Here is a 25,664-nt window from a genome sequence, read left to right as displayed (position 1 = left end):
CTCCCTTCCTGTGCACAAATTTCATGCACCAGGCCTCTAGTATGCATATAAAAGTGGAAAATACAACCAAAGTGTAATCAGTGGTTGAATTAGATGTGAAGGTATATGTATAATTTTTCCATCTTTCTTTCCCCCATTTAAAAATATTTTGTTATTAATAATGAAAAATATAAAAGTACCCATTTTAAAGGGTTAATTAGAGAAAGCCGGCAGGCAGCTTATGGGTGGAGGGGTCTCTCTTCAGTACACAGAGCTCCCGCCTCGATGGGCACCTGGAGCAGCTCCAGCCCAGGCAGCGCCCAGTCTCTCCGTTCCTCCTTTGGGTTGGAAGAAGGACCAGCAAAGCTGTTTGTGTTGGGGTGGGGGGGGGGCACAGCGAGGTGGGAACAGGAAGTAAGTGCAGGGCATCAGAGAGTGGAGGTCCCTTTGCAAATATCCTCCCCAAACTCTCTCCTAAGATATTTGAAACAGATCTTAGCTGGGCTTGGCTTGAATCCTTGCAGAGACAGGGAGCTCATAAGCTGATGGGGAAGCGGGTACAAGATGAGGCAGCACCAGCGCAGAGAACGGCTCTTGTCCCGGATACCTGTCTCATGTCGGGGGCGTGGTTCTAGTTCTGTCTCTAAGTACAGAATTGGTTGGGAAGTGGGTAGGAGCAGAAGTCAGATCAAGAAACAGAGATGGAGTCCAAGAATGAAGGAAAGGAAAACCTCTTGGTAAGATTCCAAGGTGAGTTGAGACATTGGAGACTGAGGACCCAGCGCATCTTTTAACGCTGCCTTCAGCCAACCCACAGGGGACTTCGACTGGCAGAGGTTGGGGAGGGGTGGGCAGCAATGACTTGGGCCCTTGTCCAAAGGAGCAGCTTCTCAACCCCCACGTAGGCCCCATTTCAGCACAGCTTAGGTAGGAGGCGGGCGTGGGGGATAGTCCATGGGCTATTTCCAAAGGCCAGGGCTGCTGGCAGAGGAAGCTGTGAAAGTGTGTGTGTGTGTGTGTGTGTGTGTGTGTGTGTGTGTGTGTTGGAGGGTCGGGGTGGGGACAGGGCCCATGTGTTTTTGGCTCTATTAACTAACTCCCTCCCATCCATCACAGCCTCCCCCCTGGGCTGCTGCAGCCCTGGCAGCTGGGTCACCCCGGGGAGGCTGGGCTGGAGGTCCCTAAAGGGAGCCAGGCTTCGGGCAGAGCAGCGGAGACACATGTGTGCCTGGCTGAGTTGGGGCTGGCGCCTCATTGAGAAGGGGGCTCTCCAAGCTGGGCTTCATTAGGGCAGTGGCACTAATAGGGGAAGGGGTGCAGGGGGCTGGGCTGACAGCCAATTACTTGCTCGTCTGCATTATGGATTAACCCATCTGGGCCTGGGAGATTGGCTCTGAAAGGGGCACAAAAGGGGGGGCGTGACCACAATCACACACTGAATTATCGCGTCTGAGCGCAATTGTCCACCAACAAATGGGCCTCAGGATGGGTGACCCCCTTGGGTTCTGTCCGCCCCCCCCCCCAACCCACCCCTCATCCCACAGGAAGAGCCAGAGATAATCTGCCGCCTGGTTAAGAGGCCGAGGGACAGGGAGAACCAGGATGCCAATTCAGGGGACTCAGGGGAGGGGCTGGCTTGGAGGTGAAGCCAGAGGAGCCAGGAACCAAGACAAAGTTCTTCCAACAGACTTACTACCTCCACCCTCCTCAGAGGCAGAGCGGTCACGTGAAACTGACCTTCTGGAGAAACTCCTGGGAGGCCCAGCCCAGCCCAGCCCAGCCCAGCCGAGGGGAAAGCAATGGGAGGCCCTCAGAATCAGGGGCTCCTAGCTCACCCATCACCCGCCTGCCCGGGACTAATTGATTCCAGGCATGAGTAAGGGGCCTTGGAGGACCCCTGCCCTGCGCTGGCATCTCTGATGCTCTCCCAGTAGGAGTGCCCGCACCCTCCCCCACCCCCCTACTTCAGGAATAAACCCACTGAAGGGCGATGGAGGGGGCGCCAGGGAGCGGGCTCTCTCCTCTGGCTAATCCCCTCATTACCATCTCATAATCAGAACCACGCTTTCAATGTAAATGGGGATGTTAAATATTGGTTTCTCTAGACACAAGCCCCTTCTCGGAGAAATTATTGATGTGCCCCGTGGTGCCAGCGCTGGCGGCACCCCCAGGGAGGGGGTGGGCGGTGGGAGTCACTAGTGAGGCCCGGAGACTTCGGAGTTCCTTTGGTGGGGGAGGCGGTGGGGTCTGACAAGAGGCGGGCAGACGGCTGTGTTCTGAGTGGGCCTAGGCAGCCTCGGTTTCCCTGATTCAGCAGGAGAAACTCAGCCAGAGGAAACTGGCTCATTTGGAGCTCATCAAGACATCGTTGGAACTGATTGGCTTCTGGCCTCAAATGGCTCTTGACTGGAGGTCAATAAGTTGTTGCAGATCCTAAAATCAGGGCACTGGGTAGTGTGTGTGTGTGTGGGGGGGCGTTGGGGGGTTGACCGGGCAGCCCAGGCACCTCGCCCTCTCGCCTGTTGGTGGAAACCCCTGGCACACCCCAGGGAAGGGCCCTGGACTGCCCTGCCAACCATTTCTAGACCCAAAGCACAACATCAAGTTACAGTGGCTTTTCACACGCAAAGTTTCATGTTGGACCTCCTGCAGCAGCCGGGGAAGCAGGGTGCAGGTACTCCCAGCCGCCAGGTGAGGCTCAGCCTCATCAAGCGACTCACCAGGTGCCCACAGCTGGCCAATCGCTGATCCTATTGGAACACGGTTGGTTCTGGGCCCACACTCGGCCCCATCCCTTGGCACCGAGCTCTATCCTTTCAATATGAGGCCACTGCTCCTACAGGGACGTGGAGACTGTTTGGTGTGTCCATAGTCTGACCAGAGGTGTGTGCATGGAGGGTGCATATGGGGGCTCAGGCCGAGGTCATTTTCTGCTTGGATCCCCCACTCTGGTTAGGACATAGCCACAGACTGCCGGAGGGGCACCCTGCTTGTTCTCTCTCTGTTCAGGGCTGGATCCCCCACTGCCTTGGCTAAACACTGGGAATGAAATAAAAAAAGAAGACTGGCTTCTTACATTTACTTAGCATTTACAATTTACGAAGTCCATTTGGTGGGTTATATGATGAGATCCTTGAAACCTCCTTGTGAAGTAGCACCGTGGCTTAAGGATACAAGTTCTGGGGTCACTTCGAGCCCCACTGCTTAGCTGCTGGGTCCCCCAGGCCTGTAGCTGGGTGACCTCATGAAGGTTATGTCACATTCCCTGCCGCAACGCGCTTATCCATGGAATAAAGATGATAGTAATACAGCCTACCGCCTAGACTTTTGGGGAACAGTAAATGAGATTATACATGCCAAACGCCTAGAGTAATGTCTGGGACACACTAAGTGGGGTAAGGAGTATGATCCCATCTGACAGGTGCAGAAACTGAGGCTCAAAGTACTGATAACTTGTCTAAGGTTACTCAGTACCGACAGAGCTTGTTCTTAGTTCAGGTGGGAATGAAATCTGCAGGTGATCTGGGAGCCCTGCCCAGCTTCCTCCAGGTGGAAACAGGAGGGTGGTCCTGTGCTGTAGCTTCCATGGCAAGGGCATGTTCTTTCTCTGTTTACCCGGGTTAGGCGCTCTCAGGGGAAGAAAAGGCGAGTCCTGCTGCAGCCAGTGCGAGGCGGCGCCCCTTCTCTGCTGGGCCAGGGCCACGCAGAACCAGCGCACCATGTGGCTGCGCTCAGCCTCCCTGAAAAGAAAGGGCGGAGATGCCTTCGGAGCCCCCCAACCCCCCCTGCTCAGCTCCCTCCGTTTAGCTTTCTCCTCATTAACTCCCTGGCCTCATTAATCAACCCCATGAAACGCACCCCAGGGAACACTGCCTGCCAGCTCTGCAGCTTGGTGCTTTAATTATCCTCCCAGCGGGAGGAGGAGGGTGCCACACACACACACACACACACACACAATCTCCCACACTCATATAATCATACACACATACACATGCAGGAACACATGCCATACACATACTAGTACACACACACAGCCACAATCTCCCACACTCATATACACATACACATGCAGAAACACACGCCATACGCATATTAGTACACACACACAGAGCCACAATCTCCCACACTCATATACACATACACATGCAGAAACACGCACCCATACACACACACAGCCACAATCTCATATACACATACACACATGCAGAAACACACACCTATACACACACACACAGCCACAATCTCCCACACTCATATACACATACACATGCTGAAACACGCACCCATACACACACACACACACAGCCACAATCTCCCACACTCATATACACATACACATGCAGAAACATGCACCCATACACACACACACACACAGCCACAATCTCCCACACTCATATATACATACACACATACATATGCAGAAACACGCACCCATACACATACACACACACACACACAGCCACAATCTCCCACACTCATATACATATACACATGCAGAAACACACACCCATACACACACAGCCACAATCACCCACACTCAGATACACATACACATGCAGAAACACGCACCCATACACAATACACACACACACAATATCCCACACTCATATACACACATACACATGCAGAAACATACATCTATACACATATACATATACACACACAGCCACAATCTCCCACACTCATATACACATACACATGCAGAAACACACACACATACACACAGCCACAATCTCCCGCACTCATATACACACATACACATACAGAAACATACACCCATACACATGTACACACACAGCCACAATCTCTCACACTCATATACACATGCACACATACACATGCAGACACACACACACACACACACACACACACACGTTCTTACAGAACGCACAGGATTCGATATACATGCAGAGCAGGACAACGGATGCCGCCAGAAAAGGTTTTCCTGTCAAGCATCAAAGCCTGAAGGGGGAGTCAGCTGGTGCAGGAGTGGGTGCTGCAGGAAGCACCTAGAAAATCCGAAGGACACAATATGGACAGCACTGCGCATGGTGCAGCCTGGACGGAGGACCGGGGCTTGGCAAGGGCACAGCATGAACTACGGGGACAAATGTGGCAAAGACCCAGGTCCTGGGGCCTCGTCGGGCGCAAAAGGTTGACTCAGGCCTAACCGAAATGTGAGGAGGAGTGACTGACAGATTCTAAAGCCAGAGAGTGACATGATGAGACTTCTGTTTGGGGAAAAACAATTTTGAGTGAGAAGGATGAATTGGCGAGGGGCAGCCATGGAGGCCGAGAGGCTAATTAGCCGCGAGGTGCCTGACTGCGTGTGGGAGGCAAGAGAGGGAGAGGAGTTTGGAACATTCCCAACTTCCTCTGCGAAGGGAGTTTTGGGGATTGGGAGGAAAGGTTCTCTCAAGGTGTCCCCAGGTCTCTGACTCAACCCACACGGAAGGTCAGGCAGGGTCTGGCTGGCGCTCCCCTGGCGAGGCAGCCAGGAGACGCATCGTCCACTTCGTAGTTCTGTCACCTGTCAGATGAAACACAGATCGAATCTGCTTTATAAACTCACAACTGCAGGGTCCAGGGAGGTAGGAAAGATCTGAGCAGACCAGGGCAAGAATAAATGCCCGCCACAGAGGGCAGTGCCCTTCAGCCACAGCCTGCTCTAGCCATGCTGGAAGGCACCTAGGATGGCCAGGCCATCCAGAGGAGAAGCCAGGGCTCAGGATTTTTCATAAGATAACCTCCTAGTTTTAAAATATCCATGCAGCCCGGCCGGTGTGGCTCAGTGGTTGAGCATTGACCTAGGAACCAGGAGGTCACGGTTCAAATCCTGGTCAGGGCACACGCTCGGGTTGCGGGCTGGATCCCCAGTGTGGGGCGTGCAGAAGGCAGCCCATCAATGATTCTCTCTCATCGTCGATATTTCTATCTCTCCCTCTCCCTTCCTCTCCGAGATCAATAAAAATCTATTTTAAAATAAAATATCCATGGAATCAAAACGCACTTGGTGTGAAACACATCAAATATATTCCAATCCATGAGTTCATAATGATGTTTTCAAAAAATCATCGCTCACCTCCGGAGTGCGATAGGTAGGGAGTCAACCTATAATTTCGACAAATAACGAGTAAAGGAAAAGAATCGGGTATTTACCTACCACTCCTACCCCCAAAGGCACCTCAGGATAAACAGTTGGGGGCAGAGAAGTATTCCAGCGGATCCATGAAAACGGGCCCACAGAAGCAGAACGTCATGCTTTGGCCATTTCTAATGAACAAACAGACGTGGGCCACGATCATGCCCGGCTGCTAACACAACAATGAAACAGACAGGCAGGCATCACTCCTGAGACAATACTGCCTGTGGGGTAGTCTTGCAAAAAAAAAAAAAATCAAATATTAATTGGCCCAGCCTCTTCTACCTAACAACCAATTTACAGGAAATATAGAGGCAGAAGAAGATGTTAAATGACACCACGGGGATGTATTCAACAAAATCCAGACTGTGGAAATGCTGCAGGATAAATGACCCAGCTTCTCCGACAGATAAACTGCAAGGAGAGAGAGAGAGAGAGAGAGAGAGAGAGAGAGAGAGAGAGAGAGAGAGAGAGAGAGAGAGAGAGAGGTATTAAGGGGGAAACATCAGGTTAAAAGAGACATTCCACTCGATGGACGCATTTGGATCCTCACTCGAACAACAGCAATAACCATGAAGAAAAAGAATGGAGACAATTGGGGAAGTTTGAAAATGGATTGTACCTTTCAGGGGCGATAATGGTGTTGTTACTCTGTTACTTAGTGGCCTTCTACCTCAGCATTCCAGAGCCCAAACAAAGGCATCCACCGCCCAGGAAAAAAAGTAATAATAAAGGCGGGGATCTCCTAGATCAGGCCGGGCCAGAGGAGAGGGCCTCAGTGTGAGGAGACAAAGCATTTGGGGTGGGAAGGGGAGCGAGTGGAAGTCCCCCTCGTCCGCGGGCACGCGGGGACGTGTCGGAGGCGGACGCGGTGCCGTTGCTGTTGGGTGTCTTAGGGCGCCCGCCTCCCTCCGCAGACAGCGACCCTTCCCCGGGCAGTGTCTGCGGCGGGGAGGACGCGGGCGCGGGCGGACAAGAGCCATGAGCGGGGCGGCGGGTCCCTGCACAGCCCCGCGGCCGCTCATTGTCCCTGCTCCTCCTCCCCGGCCGTGGGAGCCCAGGTCAGAGCTGGCCTCAGGGGTTCGGCGCGGGCGGGTTCTTGGCCGCAGACCCGTGGCGCCCCGGGTCCGGCCGCGCCCCCGCCCCTCCCCTTGCGCTCCGCCCTGGGGTCCGCCCTCTGCGCCCGGGCGCTCGGCCCTCCCCGCTCCCGCCCTCTCCATCATCCGCTCGCGGCAGGTCGGCGTAATGAGCCGCCCTTGGCCAGACCCCGCGCCTTTGTCTGCACGCGGGGGTGAAGCGGGGTCTCCGCGGTGCTCTGGAGGGTGACCGCGCGCGCCGCGGCGAACCCCGCTCCACACCTGCTCCTGCTCCGCTCCCAGCCCGGGGCCGGGGCGGCACGTCCCCTCCCTCCCCGCGGGAGGGGTCTCAGCTGGGGCTGCACTTGGTAAAGAGGCCGTGGAGAGGCCGGCGACGGCCCGAGGACGAGCTATAAATTTGGAGCAGATGCGACCTGACAGTCACCGGCCGGGGGAGGTGGGGGCGGGGGGGGGGCGGGGGGGGGAGGGGGGGAGGGCTCGCGCCCCGCCCAGCCCCGCTTGCTAGTCCGCAGCTGAGTTAGAAGGACTCCAGGCCCGGGTGCCCCGGACTTTGGAATCCGGAGCCTGTCCCCCAACACGGGCTTCTGCTCTTTGTGTGGCCAAGTGTGGGGAGGAGGCGCGTGGGGCGGGGAGCTGAGTGAGCTTAGTGCTCCCCCTCCTTCTCCTCCCCCTCCTCTCCCTCCCCCTCCCCCTAAAAAGTGGTTTCTTCGGAACAGACTGGCGAAGTCTGAGCCCTGGGCTCTGAGCTGGCACTTTTTGGCAGCGGCTGGAAACAAATCTGAAAGAGAGCAGAAGCATGCTTCGGGTGTTTATTTCACATTGTTAAGTGCCCACTTCAGTGCTAGAAATGCCGGAGCGGGAGGCACAGACAGACGGGTGCTGGAGGGTGAGAAAGGGTGGCAGGAAAAATACGAAGGAATAGTGCCCGCCTGCAACATTGCGCACTTAAATAGGGACTCCCTTTAGTAAGTAGGTTTTTGTTTTTGTTTTTGTTTTTCCCTTCAGCGGAGGAGGGAGCAGGGTACAGAGCGATGAAGTTGGTGTTCAGTCCAGGTGTACCCGCCACTGGCGGGGGTTTCCACTGCACCACACCGCCGGGGAGGTGAGAGGAGACCTCCATGGTCTGCAAGGCAGTGGAGAGCGTGGGAGCTGAGCGTGGGTGGGGTGGGCATGGCCCTGCTCCATGTTCCCTGCCCTGGGCACTGTAGGACTCCCTCACTGGAGTAGTGTGAGTTGAAGCCTGAGGCCACGTCTCCAGGGTGAAGATCTTGGTTCCATAACCCCTCTGACCGAGGGTGAGTTTGAGGGTTAGTGTCCAGGCACAAGTGCCAAGCTGAGTTGGCCAAAGCCTCTGCAATGACGGTCATCTCCCTCTGCTTCTTCTTACACCCTGTGGGGCGAACTAGATTGGCCTGTAGGGTCCATTGCTCTTTCCTTGCCTGCAATTCACTCCCCCCAGGCTCCCTGGTCCATATTGACAGGGTTTTCTAGACTAGTGGCCCTCAAACTTTAGCATCAAAATCGCCTGGGGGTGGGGGGTGGGGGTGGGGTGTTAAAACACTCCCTGGGTGTCTGACTCACTGGGTCAGGCTGGGCCTGAGGATTTGCATTTCTAACAGTTTCCCAGGTGATGACAGCACTGATGCTCAGGACCACACTCTGAGAGCCTCGATGGGAAGGAGAAGTGAGGGTTGGTGAAAGAGGAAGGAAAGGCAGTGTTTGTAGCGCTGGAGAAGGTTGTCGGAAGCTCCCCGGGGTGCTAGGGGTCTCTCCACTCTCCGTGAGGGATCATAGGCTGAATCCCCAAGGAATTGTGGGCATATCCCAGAATTAGCCCAGTTTGTGTTTCCTTTCTGGAGACTTAGCACGCCCCCTAATGGACTTTTAGTGATGTTGCCCTCTCCCTTGGCCTTCCCAAGGAAGCAAGAATTATCTAATTTGTCTTCCCAACCTAACATGGTCGTCTACTATCTCCTTGTCACTAAAGGAGTGTGTGTGTGTGTGTGTGTGTGTGTGTGTTACACATTTCTATTTGTAAATTTATTATTGTCAGTTTGGGGACTCAATAGTGACTCAATGAACGATTGTGTATGAATGAATGAGTTCATGCTTTCTTTCTTCATTACCTGCCAGTCCCTCCTCCTCCTCCTCACCTTTGTTTCTCCCAGATCTTCCAAAACATTTCAAAGGTGTTTTGAGATGGCTGAGCTCCAGATATTTGCGGAAAAATTCTCCCCAATGTGTCGGTGTCACCAGTGTCCGTTAGGGGTCTTTGGCTGGTGGCAAACAACGGAGCCCCAGCTCAGAGCCGATGGACGGGTTTGCAAAAATGGAATTAAAAATAGTGTAGAAATTAGATGAGGAGAGCTACTGGCATTTCATTTCTTACCGCCAGGTGGCAGAACTTGCCTCGTGAAGGAGAATTAACCGAGCCCACACTTGAAGCCAGGCCTAAACTCTACTTCTTTCCCATCAGAACCATGCATGACCAGAGCCTGTTTCTTCTCAACTTCGGCGACCCAGACGTGGAGGCAGGGAGAGCAGTTGCTTGAAGTAACTTTGTAACTTCCACCAAGGTACCGGAGTGGCCCTTACATTCCTCGGTGACAAAGAGCTCGCTGAAACGCTCTGTTTTTTTTTTTTTATTCTGAGAAAGAGGTACATCGTCTCGTATAGGTAAGACAATGGATTACTTATCTAGAAAAAATGCAAAAAATGCAACTTCAGGCTAGAGGCTTCTGACGCCACATGAACACGTGGCAGCCCTGGGCCACTTTACCTGTACGTCACCTGTATTCCTCCTCCAGCACCTGTCTGCAGGCAACCTCCTGTTTCCTACCACCCAAGAGTCCTCTGTTCTGTTGCTCATATGGAAGGTTCCCCAAAGTAAGAATGAAAGCTTTGTTCTAATTCTAGAATCTTCTCAGGGGTGATCTTATTAAAGTTCGGTTTGCTATCTAATAGGCATGTGGATGGTTTTTATTATGCCCCAAATGATCATGACCCTCAGTTGATATTCAACATACAATACCTATAGCAAGAGTTACACATGTACATTCTTTTTAAAAAAATATTTTTATTGATTTTAGAGCAGAAGGGAGAAGGAGAGAGAAATGGAAACACCAATGATGAGAGAGGATCATTGATCGGTTGTCTCCTGCATACCCCATAGTGGGGATCAAGCCCACAACCTGGGCATGTGCCCTGACTGGGAATCAAACCATGACCTCCTGGCTCATAGGTCGATGCTCAACCATTGAATCACACGGGCTGGACACACATGTACATCCTTATAGAATGGCTCAATGAATGTTCTGGGAGAAGAGGATGTGAAGATGCCTTATACACCTTTCCTATCTCAGGTGTATGTACACCAGATACTGACAATATACTAATATCCACCACAATGCCCAGGTCAGAGCAGATCTATCCCTTGCGTAGAAAACAGGGAATTGTCTGTGCCAATATTAGGTTCTCTAATGCAGGTGGGAAATTACCCTTCTGGGTCGTTACTTCTCTCAGTTGATCAGTGCGAGGCCTCCTCCCTCGTTTGGGGTGGGCAGATCCCTGGTGCCCACAGACAATCTTAGACGAGGTAAAACTTGCCAGCCTGGAGTGCTTCATTGGGTAACTCTCCTCTGCAGCAGCCCCCCGATCACCTTACATGCTTATAGATATCTGCACTAAAGACACAGACTATGAGGAAAAAAAGACAACTGAGATAGCACATATTTGGTTTTTTTCTCTGTGGGTTGTTAACAGAGTCAGTCAAAACATATTTATGGAATGCCCGCAGGGCACACAGCATGGAACGTCACCCTCCATTGAAAATCCATTAAAACAATGACCAGGTCATGCTTGGAAACTTTTTTCACGAAGGAATTTGCTTTAGTGACTAGGTTAGCAGGAACTAATTTGAGATGCAAAACTAACAACTCCATTGGCACTAGGAAGCCCTTATGTAAACCATCACACACTGTGAATAATATATGTGAATGTCTTTGTACCTGTGTGAGCACATGAACTTAAAAGCTACAAACCTAACATGACAGTGTCCATATAAGGGAAGAAAAAAAATTTAAACGTCAGTGAGTCATTTTCTACTAGTGCTCCAAAGTTAAATGTTTACCTGGAAGGTGGTGCCCTGGTTATAGGCCATTAATGACCAGAAGTAAATAAAAATGTGTTCACATCTATAACATCTTCCTGCCTCTCACACCAAGCTCAAAAAACCAAACCAGCTCCGCCAGCACGGCTCAGTGGTTGAGCGTCGACCTATGAACCAGGAGGTAATGGTTTGATTCCCCATCAGGGCACATGCCCAGGTTTCGGGCTCAATCCCCAGTAGGGGGTGTGCAGGGGGCAGCCGATCAATGATTCTCTCTCATCATTGATATTTCTTTTTTAAAAATATATATATTTGTTGATTTCAGAGAGGAAGAGGGAGAGAGAAATAGAAACATCAATGATGAGAGAGAATCATCGACCTGCTGCCTCCCGCTCGCCGCCCGCTGGGGATCAAGCCCACAACCTGGGCAGGTAACCTGCCTGGGAATCAAACCGTGATCTCCTGGTTCATAGGTCAATGCTCAACCACTGAGCCATGCCAGCCAGCCCACTGCAGCTTTTTAAAATGGAACGTGCAAGAGATTCCCCGTGGCATACACATCTACAACAAACATCACTAACAACCATGGAATCTACTGGTCATGTGGCCACTAAAACTGCAGCCAGAACCTGCTGCAGAGTCTCTTCTCTGGGCTCCCCTCAAAACACGTATCCTTCAGAGTCTCCCAATATATTGATTGGTGCAGTATTCCCAAATGTGGTATATGCTGTCTCCATAATCTGAAGAGGCCTACCAGTACTCGGCCTCCGAGGGGTAGGAGCCAGGCACAATAATTGTCCCCAAACTCAGTAGATGTTTTGGCGTGCTTCCGACAACTGGCCCCTACAGCCTTCGCTGTGTGGCAGGCCCCTGAATCATTTCAGGGTTTATTTTCTCTCCACTGGTGTTCAAGCGATCCAATTAACATAATGCCATCGGAAGAGGGCAACTTTGTGGTGTTCCATGTTATGTGTACCCAGACAATCAAGGTCTTTGGGGCGATACATTGAGGCTGCTGTGGGAGAGCATCCTTAATATTCTCAGAAGCCCTAGTTGAGAGAGTCCTTTAGGCATTGCCTTAAACCAGGGGTCCTCAAACTACGGCCCACGGGCCACATGCAAATACAAATATTGTATTTGTTCCCGTTTTGTTTTTTTACTTCAAAATAAGATATGTGCAGTGTGCATAGGAATTTGTTCATAGTTGTTGTTTTTTTTTAACTATAGTCCGGCCCTCCAACGGTCTGAGGGACAGTGGACTGGCCCCCTGTTTAAAAAGTTTGAGGACCGCCAAAACCGGTTTGGCTCAGTGGATAGAGCGTCGGCCTGCAGACTGAAAGGTCCCAGGTTCGATTCCGGTCAAGGGCATGTACCTGGGTTGCGGGCACATCCCCAGTGGGAGATGTGCAGGAGGTGGCTGATCGATGTTTCTCTCTCATCGATGTTTCTAACTCTCTATCTCTCTCCCTTCCTCTCTGTAAAAAATCAATAAAATATATTCTTTAAAAAAAGCAAAAAAAAAAGCCCTAACCGGTTTGGCTCAGTGGATAGAGCATTGGCCTGCGGACTGAAAGGTCCCAGGTTCGATTCCGGTCAAGGGCATGTACCTTGGTTGCAGGCACATCCCCAGTAGGGAGTGTGCAGGAGGCAGCTGATCGATGTTTCTAACTCTCTATCCCTCTCCCTTCCTCTATGTAAAATCAGTAAAATATATTAAAAAAAAAAGTTTGAGGACCCCTGCCTTAAATCATCCAGGGGTCTTAGCAAGGGTTCTGACAGCCATGCCTTTAATTTGACTTTTGACCTCACACTCCTTAACTCTGAGAAGTTAGTTCAGCTGGAAAAACTGGTGACCTAAGGAGACAGGTGTGTTTGCCAAACCATCGAATCGTTGGGCTTCTGTTTCTTCTCTAAGATTCTGCCTGTAAGTTGAACAGTTCCTTCTTCAGCTCATCTCTCTCTTCCTGGACGTTGAGTTAGAAGAAACGCTGTTAGCATTCTGACTGAAGATCTTATCATATTTTTTTAAAGCGTATTAGGTGCATTTTCTTTCAAGTTGCCATTGGCAACATTTTGCCCATGATTACATCACCAGATCGCACGAAGTTGTCCTTTCTCCAGCCTCTGCTAACCTTTTCCTCTCTGCATTCCCAGCCTCCAGCAACTGTTTATTCACCATTCCCCCAGTCTTTGCTAACAGCCTCTTTGGTGTTTTTCCAGCTTCTAATCACCAGCTGTTCTAGGGGCAGACTTCCAAGAGCAAGAGAATGGAAGCTACAAGTCTCTAGTGGTTAGGCTCATCTCTTAATGGAAAGAGTGACAAAACATTGTGACAATACTTCTCAATTTATAGCAGACATCTTTGTACTAACATGTGGCTACAGCTTTAGAAGAAATTCCAAAGAGTGAACTTGCTGAGTTAAATGCAAATATGTGCTTGTGAAATATTGCGAAGTCACCTTAACAGAGGTGATACCAATTTTGAACCCCACCAACAGCCTATGAGGCTGTTGAGGCTTCCAGTGGTGCCAGATGAGGCTTCCAGTATATTTTCCTCTGCCAATCTGACAGGCAAAAATGACATCTTCTTGTAGTTTTAATTTGTATTTTGCATACTATCAGTGAAATGGGGTATATTTTACTTATTAGGAGCCAACTGTATTTTTTCCTTGAAACGGCATATTTACATGGTTGCCATTTTCCATTTGGTTTGTAAGCCTGGCTCAATATTTTTTCAATGCTCTCCAGAACTTGTACATATTAGTAATCGGAGACTTGGATACCAATTCTGGGGCAGGCTCTCTTGAGTCTCTGAACTAAAAATGTCCTTGCTTACCCATTTTTGGTCTTGCTGAAGGTAACAAATTCTCCTCTCCTTTGGAAAGGACCATTCGTATGAGGAGCTCTAAGGAAAGAATACCTGGTTCTAGAGCAGGAAAAGACCTGAGTTTCTGCATATTTCACTGCCCCAAAAGGAGAAAATCACAGGGCGGAGGGTGGGAGTAGGGGAGGATCCTGAGTCCTAAGTCCATAGTTGCTTCAGTTTCCCAAAACAGGCTGAAGGAGAGCTGACCATCAAGCTCCCCCTGCACCTGTGTGGTCATTGCCTTCTGCAGTGCGTGGGCCCTGTGTAAAGGGCTCTGCGTTTAAGTAGAACACCTGTGTTTGAGTCTAGTGACCTTGGACAAGTGTCTTCCCCTTTATTTCAGTTTATTCACCCATAAAAGGAGGGTAACATTACCTGTTTCCTTTTTAAAAAAAATATATTTTATTGATTTTTTACAGAGAGGAAGGGAGAGAGATAGAGAGTTAGAAACATCGATGAGAGAGAAACATTGATCAGCTGCCTCCTGCACATCTCCTACTGGGGATATGCCCGCAACCAAGGTACATGCCCTTGACTGGAATCGAACCTGGGACTTTTCAGTCCGCAGGCTGACGCTCTATCCACTGAGCCAAACTGGTTTCGGCAACATTAGCTGTTTTGAAGCTCACATGTGAAAGCAATTTGCAAAGGTAAGTTGTACAAACATTTGGTTCTCTGATGTTCACCTAGGGGTCCTGAATACCACCCAGGGTCTAATGCAAGGCGTGGAAACGCAATGGCTCTAAACCACCGTTGCCCACAGATGCCACTATGTCTCTCAATCCCAGAGACCAGCTATTCCTGTCTAACCTCTTGTAATGCTCCCATGAACAGTCAAACTTGAGATTAAGTGCACAGCCTCCAGACTGCCATGTACCCCCAAGACTTTAGGCACCAGCTGTAGTTCAGGGATCCCTGGGTCCCCCCTCATGCCATCCCAGCTATCTAAAAATGAGGGGACTCCCATGATCCCTTCAGGTTCAATGATTTGCTAGAATGACTCGCAGAACCAAGGACTTCTGAGGATAGTTTTATTATAATGAAAGGATACGCATTAGAACCGGCCAAAGGAAGAGACACGTGCGGCAGAACCTAGAACCGAAAGCGTTCCAAATGCAAACTTGTGTGTCCTCAGGAATGTGGGTCCCTCCTGGCTTCCGTGCGTGGTAAGAGGCGGAGTAGTGCCAACCCAAGAAGCTCTTCCACCTGCTGTGTCTGTTCAAAAAAGAGCAAGAAGGCCTAGGCGGGAGCAACAGATGAGGTCAGAGAGGTAGCTGGATGGAAGCAGAAAGACCCTCTTAAGCAGTTCTTGAAATAAACTAGGCAAGAGATCGTGGTGACTCAGAACAATAGCGAAAGTGGTAAGAAGTCCAATTTTGGATACATTTTGAATGGGGACCCAACAGGATTGACTGATAGCTTGGAGGGAAGACACGCTGCTTGAGGAGGCTATGAGAAACCATGCGTAGACGTCGCACAGGCAGTGTATTGCATGAGGGCGCGCTGTGGGAGAGGCAGCCGGCCTGGAGATACAAATCGGAAATCCATCAGCATGTGGGTGATCACTGAAAACCAGGAGACTGGATGTGATCAAGGAAGTGAGTGTGGATAAAAATGATAAGGGGTCTAAGGACTGGTCCTCAGGCACCAGCAAAGGAGCCCGAGAAGGAGAAGTAAATGTGGTTGGAGGAAAACTAGGGACCAGGACAGTGTCGTGTCCTGAACGCGAAGTGTTGAACGCCTTTGAAGGAGGGAGGTGATGTCAGCTGTGTCAGGCACTGCTGCCAGGCCGAGGCAGAGGGAAATTAGGTTTTGACTCTAGCATGTAGCAACACGGAAGGCGTTGGTGACCTTGACAAAAGAGGTTTCACTGGGCTTGTGCGGGAACAAAGCCTGACTGGAGTTGGCTCCAGAAAGAATTTGGCAGGAGGTGGAAGGAAGAGACAGGAAGTGAACATAAAATGGTGACAACGTGGCCGAAACCGGTTTGGCTCAGTGGATAGAGTGTCGGCCTGCGGACTGAAAGGTCCCGGGTTCGATTCCGGTCAAGGGCATGTACCTGGGTTGCGGGCACATCCCCATTAGGAGATGTGCAGGAGGCAGCTGATCGATGTTTCTCTCTCATCGATATTTCTAACTCTCTATCTCTCTCCCTTCCTCTCTGTAAAAAATCAATAAAATATATTTTTTAAAAAATGGTGACAACTCTTTTGAGAGATTATGGTCAAGAGGGAAGGAGACAGAGGATTGCTTCTGGAAGGCAGTGTGAGGAGCACTGCAGACTGTCCAGTGGGACAGCCCTAACTGCTGACATTGCTAGACAAACAAGCAAACAAGCCCTCTGAGTCCCTGCAAATTGTTCTCAGGGTGTACAGCAACTGAAGAGATGTTTATTCAAGAAAAATCTACTGCCCAGCCAGTGTGGCTCAGTGGTTGAGCGTCAATCTATGAACCAGGAGGTCACGGTTCAATTCCCAATTCCCGGTCAGGGCACATGCCTGGGTTGCAGGCTCGATCCCCAGTTTGGGATGTGCAGGAGGCAGCTGATCAATGATTATCTCTCATCATTGATGTTTCTATTTCTCTCTCCATCTCCCTTCCTCTCTGAAGCAATAAAAAAATATTTTTTTTTTATAAAAGAAAGAAAAATCTACTAAATCTGTGTGAGCAGGGAGAGTCTGTGGCAGTTAAGCCACAACTCACTCCCTCTTTGGCCTGCTCTCCAGCTCAACATGACAGACGCTCTGCCCTGGGCAGCAATGGCCTTTCCCCCAGCTCCCAGTCACAGGCCATGTTATCTCCCCGTGCAGGTCAGACCACCAGCATTTCTCATCCCTCCAGGCTCCACATCGCAGAGGCTAAATTCCAGGGAAGTGCTGCCGAGAGGTTGGGGGCTCTTGTTTTCCACCAAGCCTCTACCCAGGCATGACAGGCCCAGAAGACGGGAGCCTAATGGCCCTCAGCCCAGTTCACATGGTAAGAGGCAAGCCAAGACAAGAGGCTTACTACCCCTACCCGGTACCTTCTGAGACGCAGGCTACTTCAGAGACATCTTGTCCACTGTCCTTGCCACCAGCTCTGAAGCAACAGAGCAGAGATTCGCCCAGGGGAATGGTGGGCCACAAGAACAGAGAATGCCGAGGCTTTCCACAAGGGAACCGACTTTATTTGCAACAGAGTGTAGGAAAGTTTAAGCCTAAGGGCGCTCTTGAAAATACTGGAGATTTTTGTGGTGAGCAATTAAAAGGAGGCCGGTAGCTCAGGGAGGATAATTAGCTGATGGTAGGCCACCACGTTTACCAGAGAGAACCAGGGAAAGAGACAGGTAAGAGCAGCCCTCCTGGGGTCAGGAGGAGCCTCAGACTGATCTCAAAAACTACCCTGGAAAGAGGACCAGATTGAACTGGTTCCCACTGTGGAGTAATTTGTGCCCCCAATGTCATTGTAGAAAACAGTAGAGCAATCAGCTGGCAGTTAGTAGAGCCTAATAGTGGAGTATGAATATAGATGCAGAAATCCTCAAAAAAATAACACACACACACACACACACACACACACACACCCCAACTAACACACTGAACATAGAAAAGGGATTATCCATCATAACAAAGTGCAATTTATCCCCCAAATGCAAAGTTGTTTAACTAAATATGAAAGTCAATATAATTCATTATATTAATAGACAGCAATTGCATGATCATTTTATTTTTTGTTTTGAGTGTGTGTGTTTATTGATTTCAGAGAGGAAGGGAGAGGGAGAGAGAGAGAGAGAAACATCAATGATGAGAGAGAATCATTGATTGGCTGCCTCCTGCATGCCCCCTTACTGGGGATCGAGCCCATAACCCAGGCATGTGCTCTTGACCAGAATCAAATATGGGACCCTTCAAATATGGGCTGATGCTCTACCAACTGAGCCAAACTGGCTAGGGCACACGATCATTTTTAAAAGAGGCTGAAAAAATATTTTGACAAAATCTAAACACTCCAATATCCCTTTATGAAAAAAAAATACTTAATAAACTAGGATTGTTGAGAATTTTCTCAACCTGATAAAGGACATGTATGAAACGCTCACAGCTAACATCATTCTTTTTTTATTTTTTATTGTCTCTACTTGACAAAAGACATCATAAAGTCAGTGTGACACATTATTAGGGCAGTGTGATATTGTCACAAGGAACACAAATAGAAAAACGGATAGTCAAATAGACCAATCTATATATATATAAAAGGCTAAGCAACCGGCCAACCGGCTGACCGGCCCATAGGTATGGCGCACACTGACCAACAGGGGCAGACACTCAACGCAGGAGCTGCTGAGTGATAGCAACTTTTCGAGTGCCCTTTCGCACTCCGGGACCCCTTGGGGGATGTCGGACTGCTGGGTTCGGCCATGCACTGGGCTTCTAGTATAATAGAAAAGCCCAGAAACAGACCCATGTACATATGGGCATTGATGTATGCCTAAGATAGCACTGCCAAAGAGAGAGAGAAAAAGTGGTCTCTACAGTAAATGGAGTTGGGATAATTGAGTGTCCACATGGAAAGAAGGAAGAAGAAAAGGTAGGGGTGGAGGGAAGGAGGAAGGTATGCAGTCTGCAGAAATACTTTCACTTCAATGGTGGGATGGAGAAATAAAATGAGATATATTCATAAAATGGAGTATTTTGTGCATAATACAGAATAGATGAACCTTAATTAAAAACACAATATGAATGAGGTAAGCCAGACTCAGAACACATCATTTCATTCACAAACATTCAAAATCAGATACAACTTTGAGTGATATATAAAAAAGTGATAAATTATAGAGAGGAAAGTCAGGATAGTGGTTATCTGTATTAAGGGAGATAGGGGTTAACACTGGGCAGGGGTTGTAGGATAGGTCTTATAGAATGCTGTCTATTCTATTTCTTTACTTGGATGGTAGTTCTGGGTACCTGCTTTATAATAATTCATAAATTATTATAAATAATAATTTGTTGGTTGGAGCATCATCCCATACACCAAAAGGTTGGGAGTTTAGGTCTCAGTTCAGGGCACATACCTGGGTTGCAGATTCGATTCTCAGTTGGATCACGTACTGGAGGCAACGATCAATGTTCCTCTCTCACATTGTTTCTCTCTCTCTCTCTCTCTCTCTCTCTCTCTCTCTCTCTCATCAATAAACATATCCTCGGGGATAAAAAAATTCCTGTAGTAATTGTGCATATATGTTTTATATATTTGTGCATGTTATATCTCACAAGAAAAAGTTTTGTTTTTTTTTCTCTCTTTTTTTTTTTTTTTAAATATATTTTATTGAGTTTTTACAGAGAGGAAAGGAGAGAGATAGAGAGTTAGAAACATCAATGAGAGAGAAACATCGACCAGCTGCCTCCTGCACACCCCCCACTGGGGATGTGCCCGCAACCAAGGTACATGCCCTTGACCGGAATCGAACCTGGGACCTTTCAGTCCGCAGGCCGACGCTCTATCCGCTGAGCCAAACCGGTTTCGGTGAAAAAGTTTTTTAAAACTAAGTTCTCTTTTGTTACTATGTAAGCAGACAAGTGTACAAGCAGGAATTCCAGTTTTCCAGCGGAGACCTGGTGGAGGCTTAAACTAGGGAGTCAGATTTAGGAACTTGTTTTAGAGTTAAAGGTAACAGAACCTGATGTAGAGTGTGAAGGAAAAAAAGACAAAGCAATAAACACGCTGACAGTCATAAAACACAGTAAGAGAGTACGCAACAGAATGAGCTAAGCCTTTAAATGCTAGGCTGTGCGAGTGGGTATTAGATGGAGGGCTTCTGTCCAACTGGTTAAGGGAGGCTTCATGGAAAACCTGGGAAAGCAAACATTTGACACAGACGATGGAGAAAATGGATGCGGGGATAATTCAATGAAAGGGAGCAGCTGAGAGTTTACAGGTAGAATAGTAATATGTATTGTTCTGCACCCTTTTGTACATTTTATTTTTGAGACATTTCATACATCCTCTCTCAAATAGGTTTTTTTTTTTATCAACTTATGACTATCATTTAAATCCACAATGAAAGGTGTAGTACATGACTTCAGACACAGTGCCATTCCACAAATTCTGATCCAACTATGAAGACCTCAACAAGCATATCACACGATCCTGGAATCCAGGATCAGCCATGCTAAGCCAACACAAAAAAATGTGTGATCCTGGTTGCCTATATCACAAGGACTTTACACTATGTAATACACATTAATAACGTTTACAGCACTGGCTTAGTTTTAGCTTCAGGATGTTCCTGGATTTTAAAAATTATTTTGATACAGCTTTTCCTTATTGGGTAGACTGGTGGGTGTGGTAATAAAGGGCGTTATATAGAAATAATATCTAGAAACAGAAGTTTGTGAGAAGGGAGATTTCTCAGTCAACCCACTTTACCTAGGAAGGCTTCCCTCATGAGTCACAGCTGATTTGAGAATCATCCAGAATTCACCAGAGAAGGCGAGAGAATTGTTTTTCTGACTTGTGGGAAAATGAGAACGGGCTACGTAGTGATTTAAAAACTCTCTGGGTTTAGTGTTTGATTTAGGCATGACTCTCCCTTTCCTACACACTAAATATAACATTAAAAAGCGTACTGTTGGACTGAATGAGAGTGAATCTGCTTAGAGAGATGTTTGCGGTCCCCCGAGAGCACGTAAGAGAACCGAAAAGGAGAACACTGAAACCAGTGGTGGAGAGAAAGTGACGAAGGGAAGATTCTGTTAAGGAGAGCGCAGGCCGAGTGAGATGCATAGCGAGAGATCACACAGTGCTAACTGTGAACCAGCCACCATTCTGAGGGCTTTACCTGTCTTAATTCATGTAGTTCTCACAAGAATGCTGTGAGATCATCCTCATCTTATAGATGGAGACACCATGGGACTCAGAGGTTGGGTAAGTGAGTTGGCTGAGATCACAGAACTAGAATTTGAAGCCAGGCATTCTGACTCTAGAAACCGTAATCTTATGTTGGACAGTATCTTTTTCTTAGAAAAAGAGGAAGAAATAGCATAAGAAAAGCTACGTAGTGGGGGAGGATATGGCAGGATGGGGATCGCCGGGTATGCGGCCGGTGTGTCTGCCTCCAAGATTAACAAGGGAGTTAATCTTTCGTGTCAAAACATCTTGGCCCATTCCCGGGACGAGAATGGTCAGCATTCCTGAGAATGGTCGGCATTCCTGGGCACACTCCCGAAGGGGGGTGGGGGGGGGGGGTCGGTGTCCAGACACAGCGACCAGGTCAAAGTGCACCGTCTTTGATCAAGACAGAGCAGACACATGCCCTAACCGGTTTGGCTCAGTGGATAGAGCGTGGGCCTGCGGACTGAAAGGTCCCAGGTTCGATTCCGGTCAAGGGCATGTACCTGGGTTGCGGGCATATCCCCGGTAGGGGGTGTGCAGAAAGCAGCTGATCCATTTCTCTCTCTCTCTCATCACTGTTTCTAACTATCTTTCACTCTCTCTTCCTCTATCAACTCTCTCTTCCTCTCTGTAAAAATCAATAAAGTGTATTTTATTAAAAAGACAGAGCAGACATGATTTATATCTAAATATAAACAGCGGCCCACTCTCCCCTCCCTGCCCCCATCACTTGCACCGAAGAGTATGCCAAACAGTGGGAAAACTATTCAGCTTTCAAATCAGGGAGAATGGAGAATGGTGTTGCTGGGAAGCAACTTTTTCCCGAATCCCGACCGATGTGAGCTGCAGATAAACTGTACCAACGCAGCGAGGTATCGAATTCTTCTGCAAACGGCCACCCCCACCCGCACGAGCCTGGAAAAACCTATCATCGTTGGAATCAGAGCTGCTGTTCCTTAAATCATGCGCTTGTGTTTCGGGCAAAGCGACAGGGTCCCTGCTTTTTACAGCCTCCCCGGGAGATGCTCGCCCTCCAGCTCCGGCGCCTCCCTGGATGCAGCTCCGGAAGCTCCCCGGCCTCCGCCTGGACGTCGGCCCAGCGCCCCCGGCCGGGCTGGAGGGAGGGGCGGCCGAGGGGAGGCGAAGAGGAGCGCCGGCCCCAGTCCCCCTTCACCGCGGCCCCGCGCGCGCCCTCCCTCGCGGGGGCTGAGGGTGGAGAGGAAGCGGGGAGGCTCCGCTCGGTCCGCACCGCGGCGCCCTCATGCCCCCTCCGTTCTCCTCCGCGCGGGGCCCCGGCGCGCCGCCTCCCTGGCCCTCGCCCCAGGAGAGGAGCGGGCGGCGCGGGCGGGCCCGCGGGGAGAGGCCGCGGGGAGCCGAAGGCCCGCGCCCAGCCGCGGAGACCCCGAGGCGCGCGGCTCCGGGCGAGCCAGGGCCCAGGGCGGCCCCCGGGAGCGCGGCGGCCGGAAGCGCGGGCGCGTCACTTCCGGGCGGTGCGGTGGCGGCCGCTAGGAAGATGGCTGCGCCCTGTGGCTCGGAGCGGCCCGCCAACTCGCCGCTCAAAATCCCAAAGATGGAGGTGCTCTCCCCGGCCTCTCCCGGTGGCCTGAGCGACGGGAACCCTTCTCTGTCCGACCCGTCCACGCCTCGGGGCGCCTCCCCGCTCGGGCCGGGCAGCGCGGCGGGCTCGGGGGCGGCGGCGTCCGGGGGTCTCGGGCTGGGGGGCCGCAGCGCCGCCTCGTCCTGGGGCGCCCCCGCGGCCGCCTGCCGCGGCATGTCGTGGACGCCGGCCGAGACCAACGCGCTCATCGCCGTGTGGGGCAACGAGCGGCTGGTGGAGGCGCGGTACCAGCAGCTGGAGGGAGCCGGCACGGTGTTCGGCAGCAAGGCCCCCGGGCCGGCCATGTACGAGCGCGTGTCCCGGGCCCTGGCCGAGCTGGGCTACGAGCGGACCCCGTCCCAGTGCCGGGAGCGCATCAAGGTAACCGGCCGCCCGGCCCGGGGCAGCGAACCCGAGGCGGAGAGGAGGCGGGGAGCGGACCTCGGGGGCGGGGCCGGTCCCAGCGCGGGGCTCCCTCCGGAGCCCGGCGGGCAGTCGACTCGCATCTCTCTCGCCTTTTTCTTCTCTCCCTGGGAAGGGTTTTTTCTCCCAGATGGCCGCCAGCCCGTAGGTTTCCTGAGTTTGAAGTTGGGCGTGCCTGCCGCCGCCCCTCTTTCTTGCCAATGGAAGGCGTTCCTGCGCCCTCAAGTTGCTGGTTTCTCCTCGCGCGCGCGGAGGGCATCCCCGAGCCCGGCGCCTCTCCCCCTGCCGCCGGGGCCTCGCTTTGTTCCAGGCCGAGGGGGCGCCCAGGCTGAGGTTACCCGGCGGGATGGAGGCCGGGTAGCGGGGTGGGGGCGGGGGCGGGGGGCCGGTGGGCCCCCAGTGTAGGGATTCTCAGATGAGCGCAGTGGCACAGCCAGACGCCAAGCGCCTTCAGATGCCTGGCCTTTGTGCCGGTCGCCTTGCTTCTATCTGGAGGTGCTCTGGAGACTTGGAAAGGCCGGATGGGAGCCAGGTAGCGCTGGTGCTGGTGCAGTTCGCGTGGCTGGAAGTTGGTCTAGAATTTGGAGTGTCCGTGCCTCCAAGAGTTGGATTGGCTTGAGTCGCGTTTCTGACCTAGCTCCTTCGTGAAAGCCCGTTTCCCCCTGATCCGGTTGTTGGGACCAGTAAAGCGCTCGGTGTGCAGCTAGCTATATCCTTGTGCACGTGAATGTGGTTATCGTTTTGCTGTTTTTACCGACTTCTCGCCTGGGCATTCCAGTTTGCATGTGTATTGTGAGTTGATGCGGAGTTGTGTTTTAGAGGCAAGTTAGGGCCCTCGTCACAGTGTCTGCTGAAAGGTTCTGGTAGGGTTCCAGTCTTCGCTGAACCCCTTCTCCTTCATAGTCATGGTATCTCTGTACTTCTTTTCTGATAGGGATGGCACTGTTTTCGGAACTCCTTGCGGGGGGGGGGGGGGGGGGTAAAAAGCAAGTAAGGACAATGGTAATCACCCTGAAGGAGGAGGAGATGGCTCCAAAATTTAAGAGGTCTTGGGACCTCAAGTAGTGTTTGTCTGGGGACATTGTTTCTTAGAAAATTTAGTCCAGAAACTAAGACATTTCAAACTTACTAACTGTTGAACTTGACACCCATTTCTCAATTACAAAATTAAATTGGCTTACTTGATAACATGGACCTTTGGGTCTTATGACACCCCCCCCCCTTTTTTTTTTTAAAAAACAGGAATGTCATAATGGCAGTTTATAGACAGGATTTGAATTGTGCAGGTCCACTTATATGCGTATTTTTTCAATAAATATAAAGTCGGTCTCCCTATCACCAAGGTTCGCATTCCCAGATTCAACCAACCCTGATTAAAAACGGTATTTTATTTTCGCATTCCCCACCGTTGGTTGGTTGAATCCGCAGGTGCAAAGGGCCTACTGTAGTTGAGGTTTTGGGGAGTCAAAAGTTTTTTTCTGGATTTCCGCTGTATATGGGGTCAATGCTCCTCACCTCTGGGTTTTTAAAAGATCAACTATAGTAGCTAATAGTAGTCACTGTTCTCTGAATCTCAGTCATTCTTTTATTCAAGGACTGTAAGGTTCAGGGGGGCAGAGTTTTTGCATTGTGCCGACTAGCTTCTATCTGTGAACTTTTCTTGAGTTTAGAAGTGCACCTTAGGCATTTGTGACTGTTTTAACTTGATTGATTTTTGCCCATAGAATTTCCCAATCAACAGGGAAAAGTGTTATGCTCTCAAAAATTCACTGAATATAAATGTATTTATGAAATTGTTTCTCAGATGACTAGGAAATCTCTAGTTGGGTTGTGTCTTTGTCCAGTTATGAGAAACTATAACTAAAGCAAGGAAAGGAGATTGAGCTTCTCTGAAGAATATTTTTAAAGGATCAGTTTACCTATCTCCAAACAGATAAGACCAAATTGACCTCAAGCTCTTAGAATATTTAGAGAATATGTAGATGATGATAATGGGTTCTGTGATCCACAATAGCAGTTGACAAGGAGGGCAGATAACTGTTCAGGGCTGTACTCCTTAAGTGACTTCAACCAAGGAACAGACTTCTTCATTACCAGTGTCGGTCTTTCCTGTCAGATCATAAGCTCTGTAAGGGCAAGTTCTAGTCACTTATTCTCTACTGTATCTCCAGTGCCCAGCACAGGGGTGGGGAACCTTGTTTTCTTCCAAGGGCCACTTGGATATTTATAGCAGCTTGTGCAGGCCACACAGAATTATCAACTTAAAAATTAGCCTGCTACCACTAATAGATGTGTTTCTCTCACATTGATATTTCTGTCTTTCCCTCTCTCTTCCAACCATTTCTAAAAATCTATGGAATATCCTCAGATGAGGATTAAAAAAATAAAAAATAAATAAAAAGCAATTTAAAAAACTAGCCTGCTATACTAGGACAAACATTTAATTAACTCACCCCTAATGCCTTGGCAGGGCCAGACCAAATGATTTCGCAGGCCTTACCCAGTCTTCAGGCCAGATGTTCCCCACCCCTGGCCTAGCATATAGTAGGCTCTGGAAACATATTTATTAAATTCACCAAGTA

At 50.0% G+C, this 25,664-nt stretch overlaps 1 protein-coding gene across 8 annotated transcripts in view; it reads left to right on the top strand.

Annotated features, from left to right (window-relative positions):
* The first annotated feature begins 22,277 nt into the window (after nucleotides 1-22,277).
* Nucleotides 22,278-25,664, top strand: part of MSANTD2 (Myb/SANT DNA binding domain containing 2) — a 36,379-nt gene continuing 32,992 nt past the window's right edge. For 2 of the 8 annotated variants that reach the window (XM_059676826.1, XM_059676827.1), the window contains exon 1: nucleotides 22,278-23,040. In XM_059676826.1, coding sequence (XP_059532809.1) covers nucleotides 22,324-23,040 — 717 coding nt within the window. In that variant the 5' untranslated portion in view covers nucleotides 22,278-22,323. The remainder of the gene's footprint in view (nucleotides 23,041-25,664) is intronic. The other 6 variants (XM_059676828.1, XM_059676829.1, XR_009450129.1 and 3 more) reach the window with 5 other exon arrangements.

This window comes from Myotis daubentonii, chromosome 19 (assembly GCF_963259705.1).
Source record: "Myotis daubentonii chromosome 19, mMyoDau2.1, whole genome shotgun sequence".
Taxonomy (NCBI): domain Eukaryota; kingdom Metazoa; phylum Chordata; class Mammalia; order Chiroptera; family Vespertilionidae; genus Myotis; species Myotis daubentonii.
The sequence above is the reverse complement of the archived record's forward strand: the minus strand, read 5'-3'. Positions and strand labels throughout refer to the sequence as shown.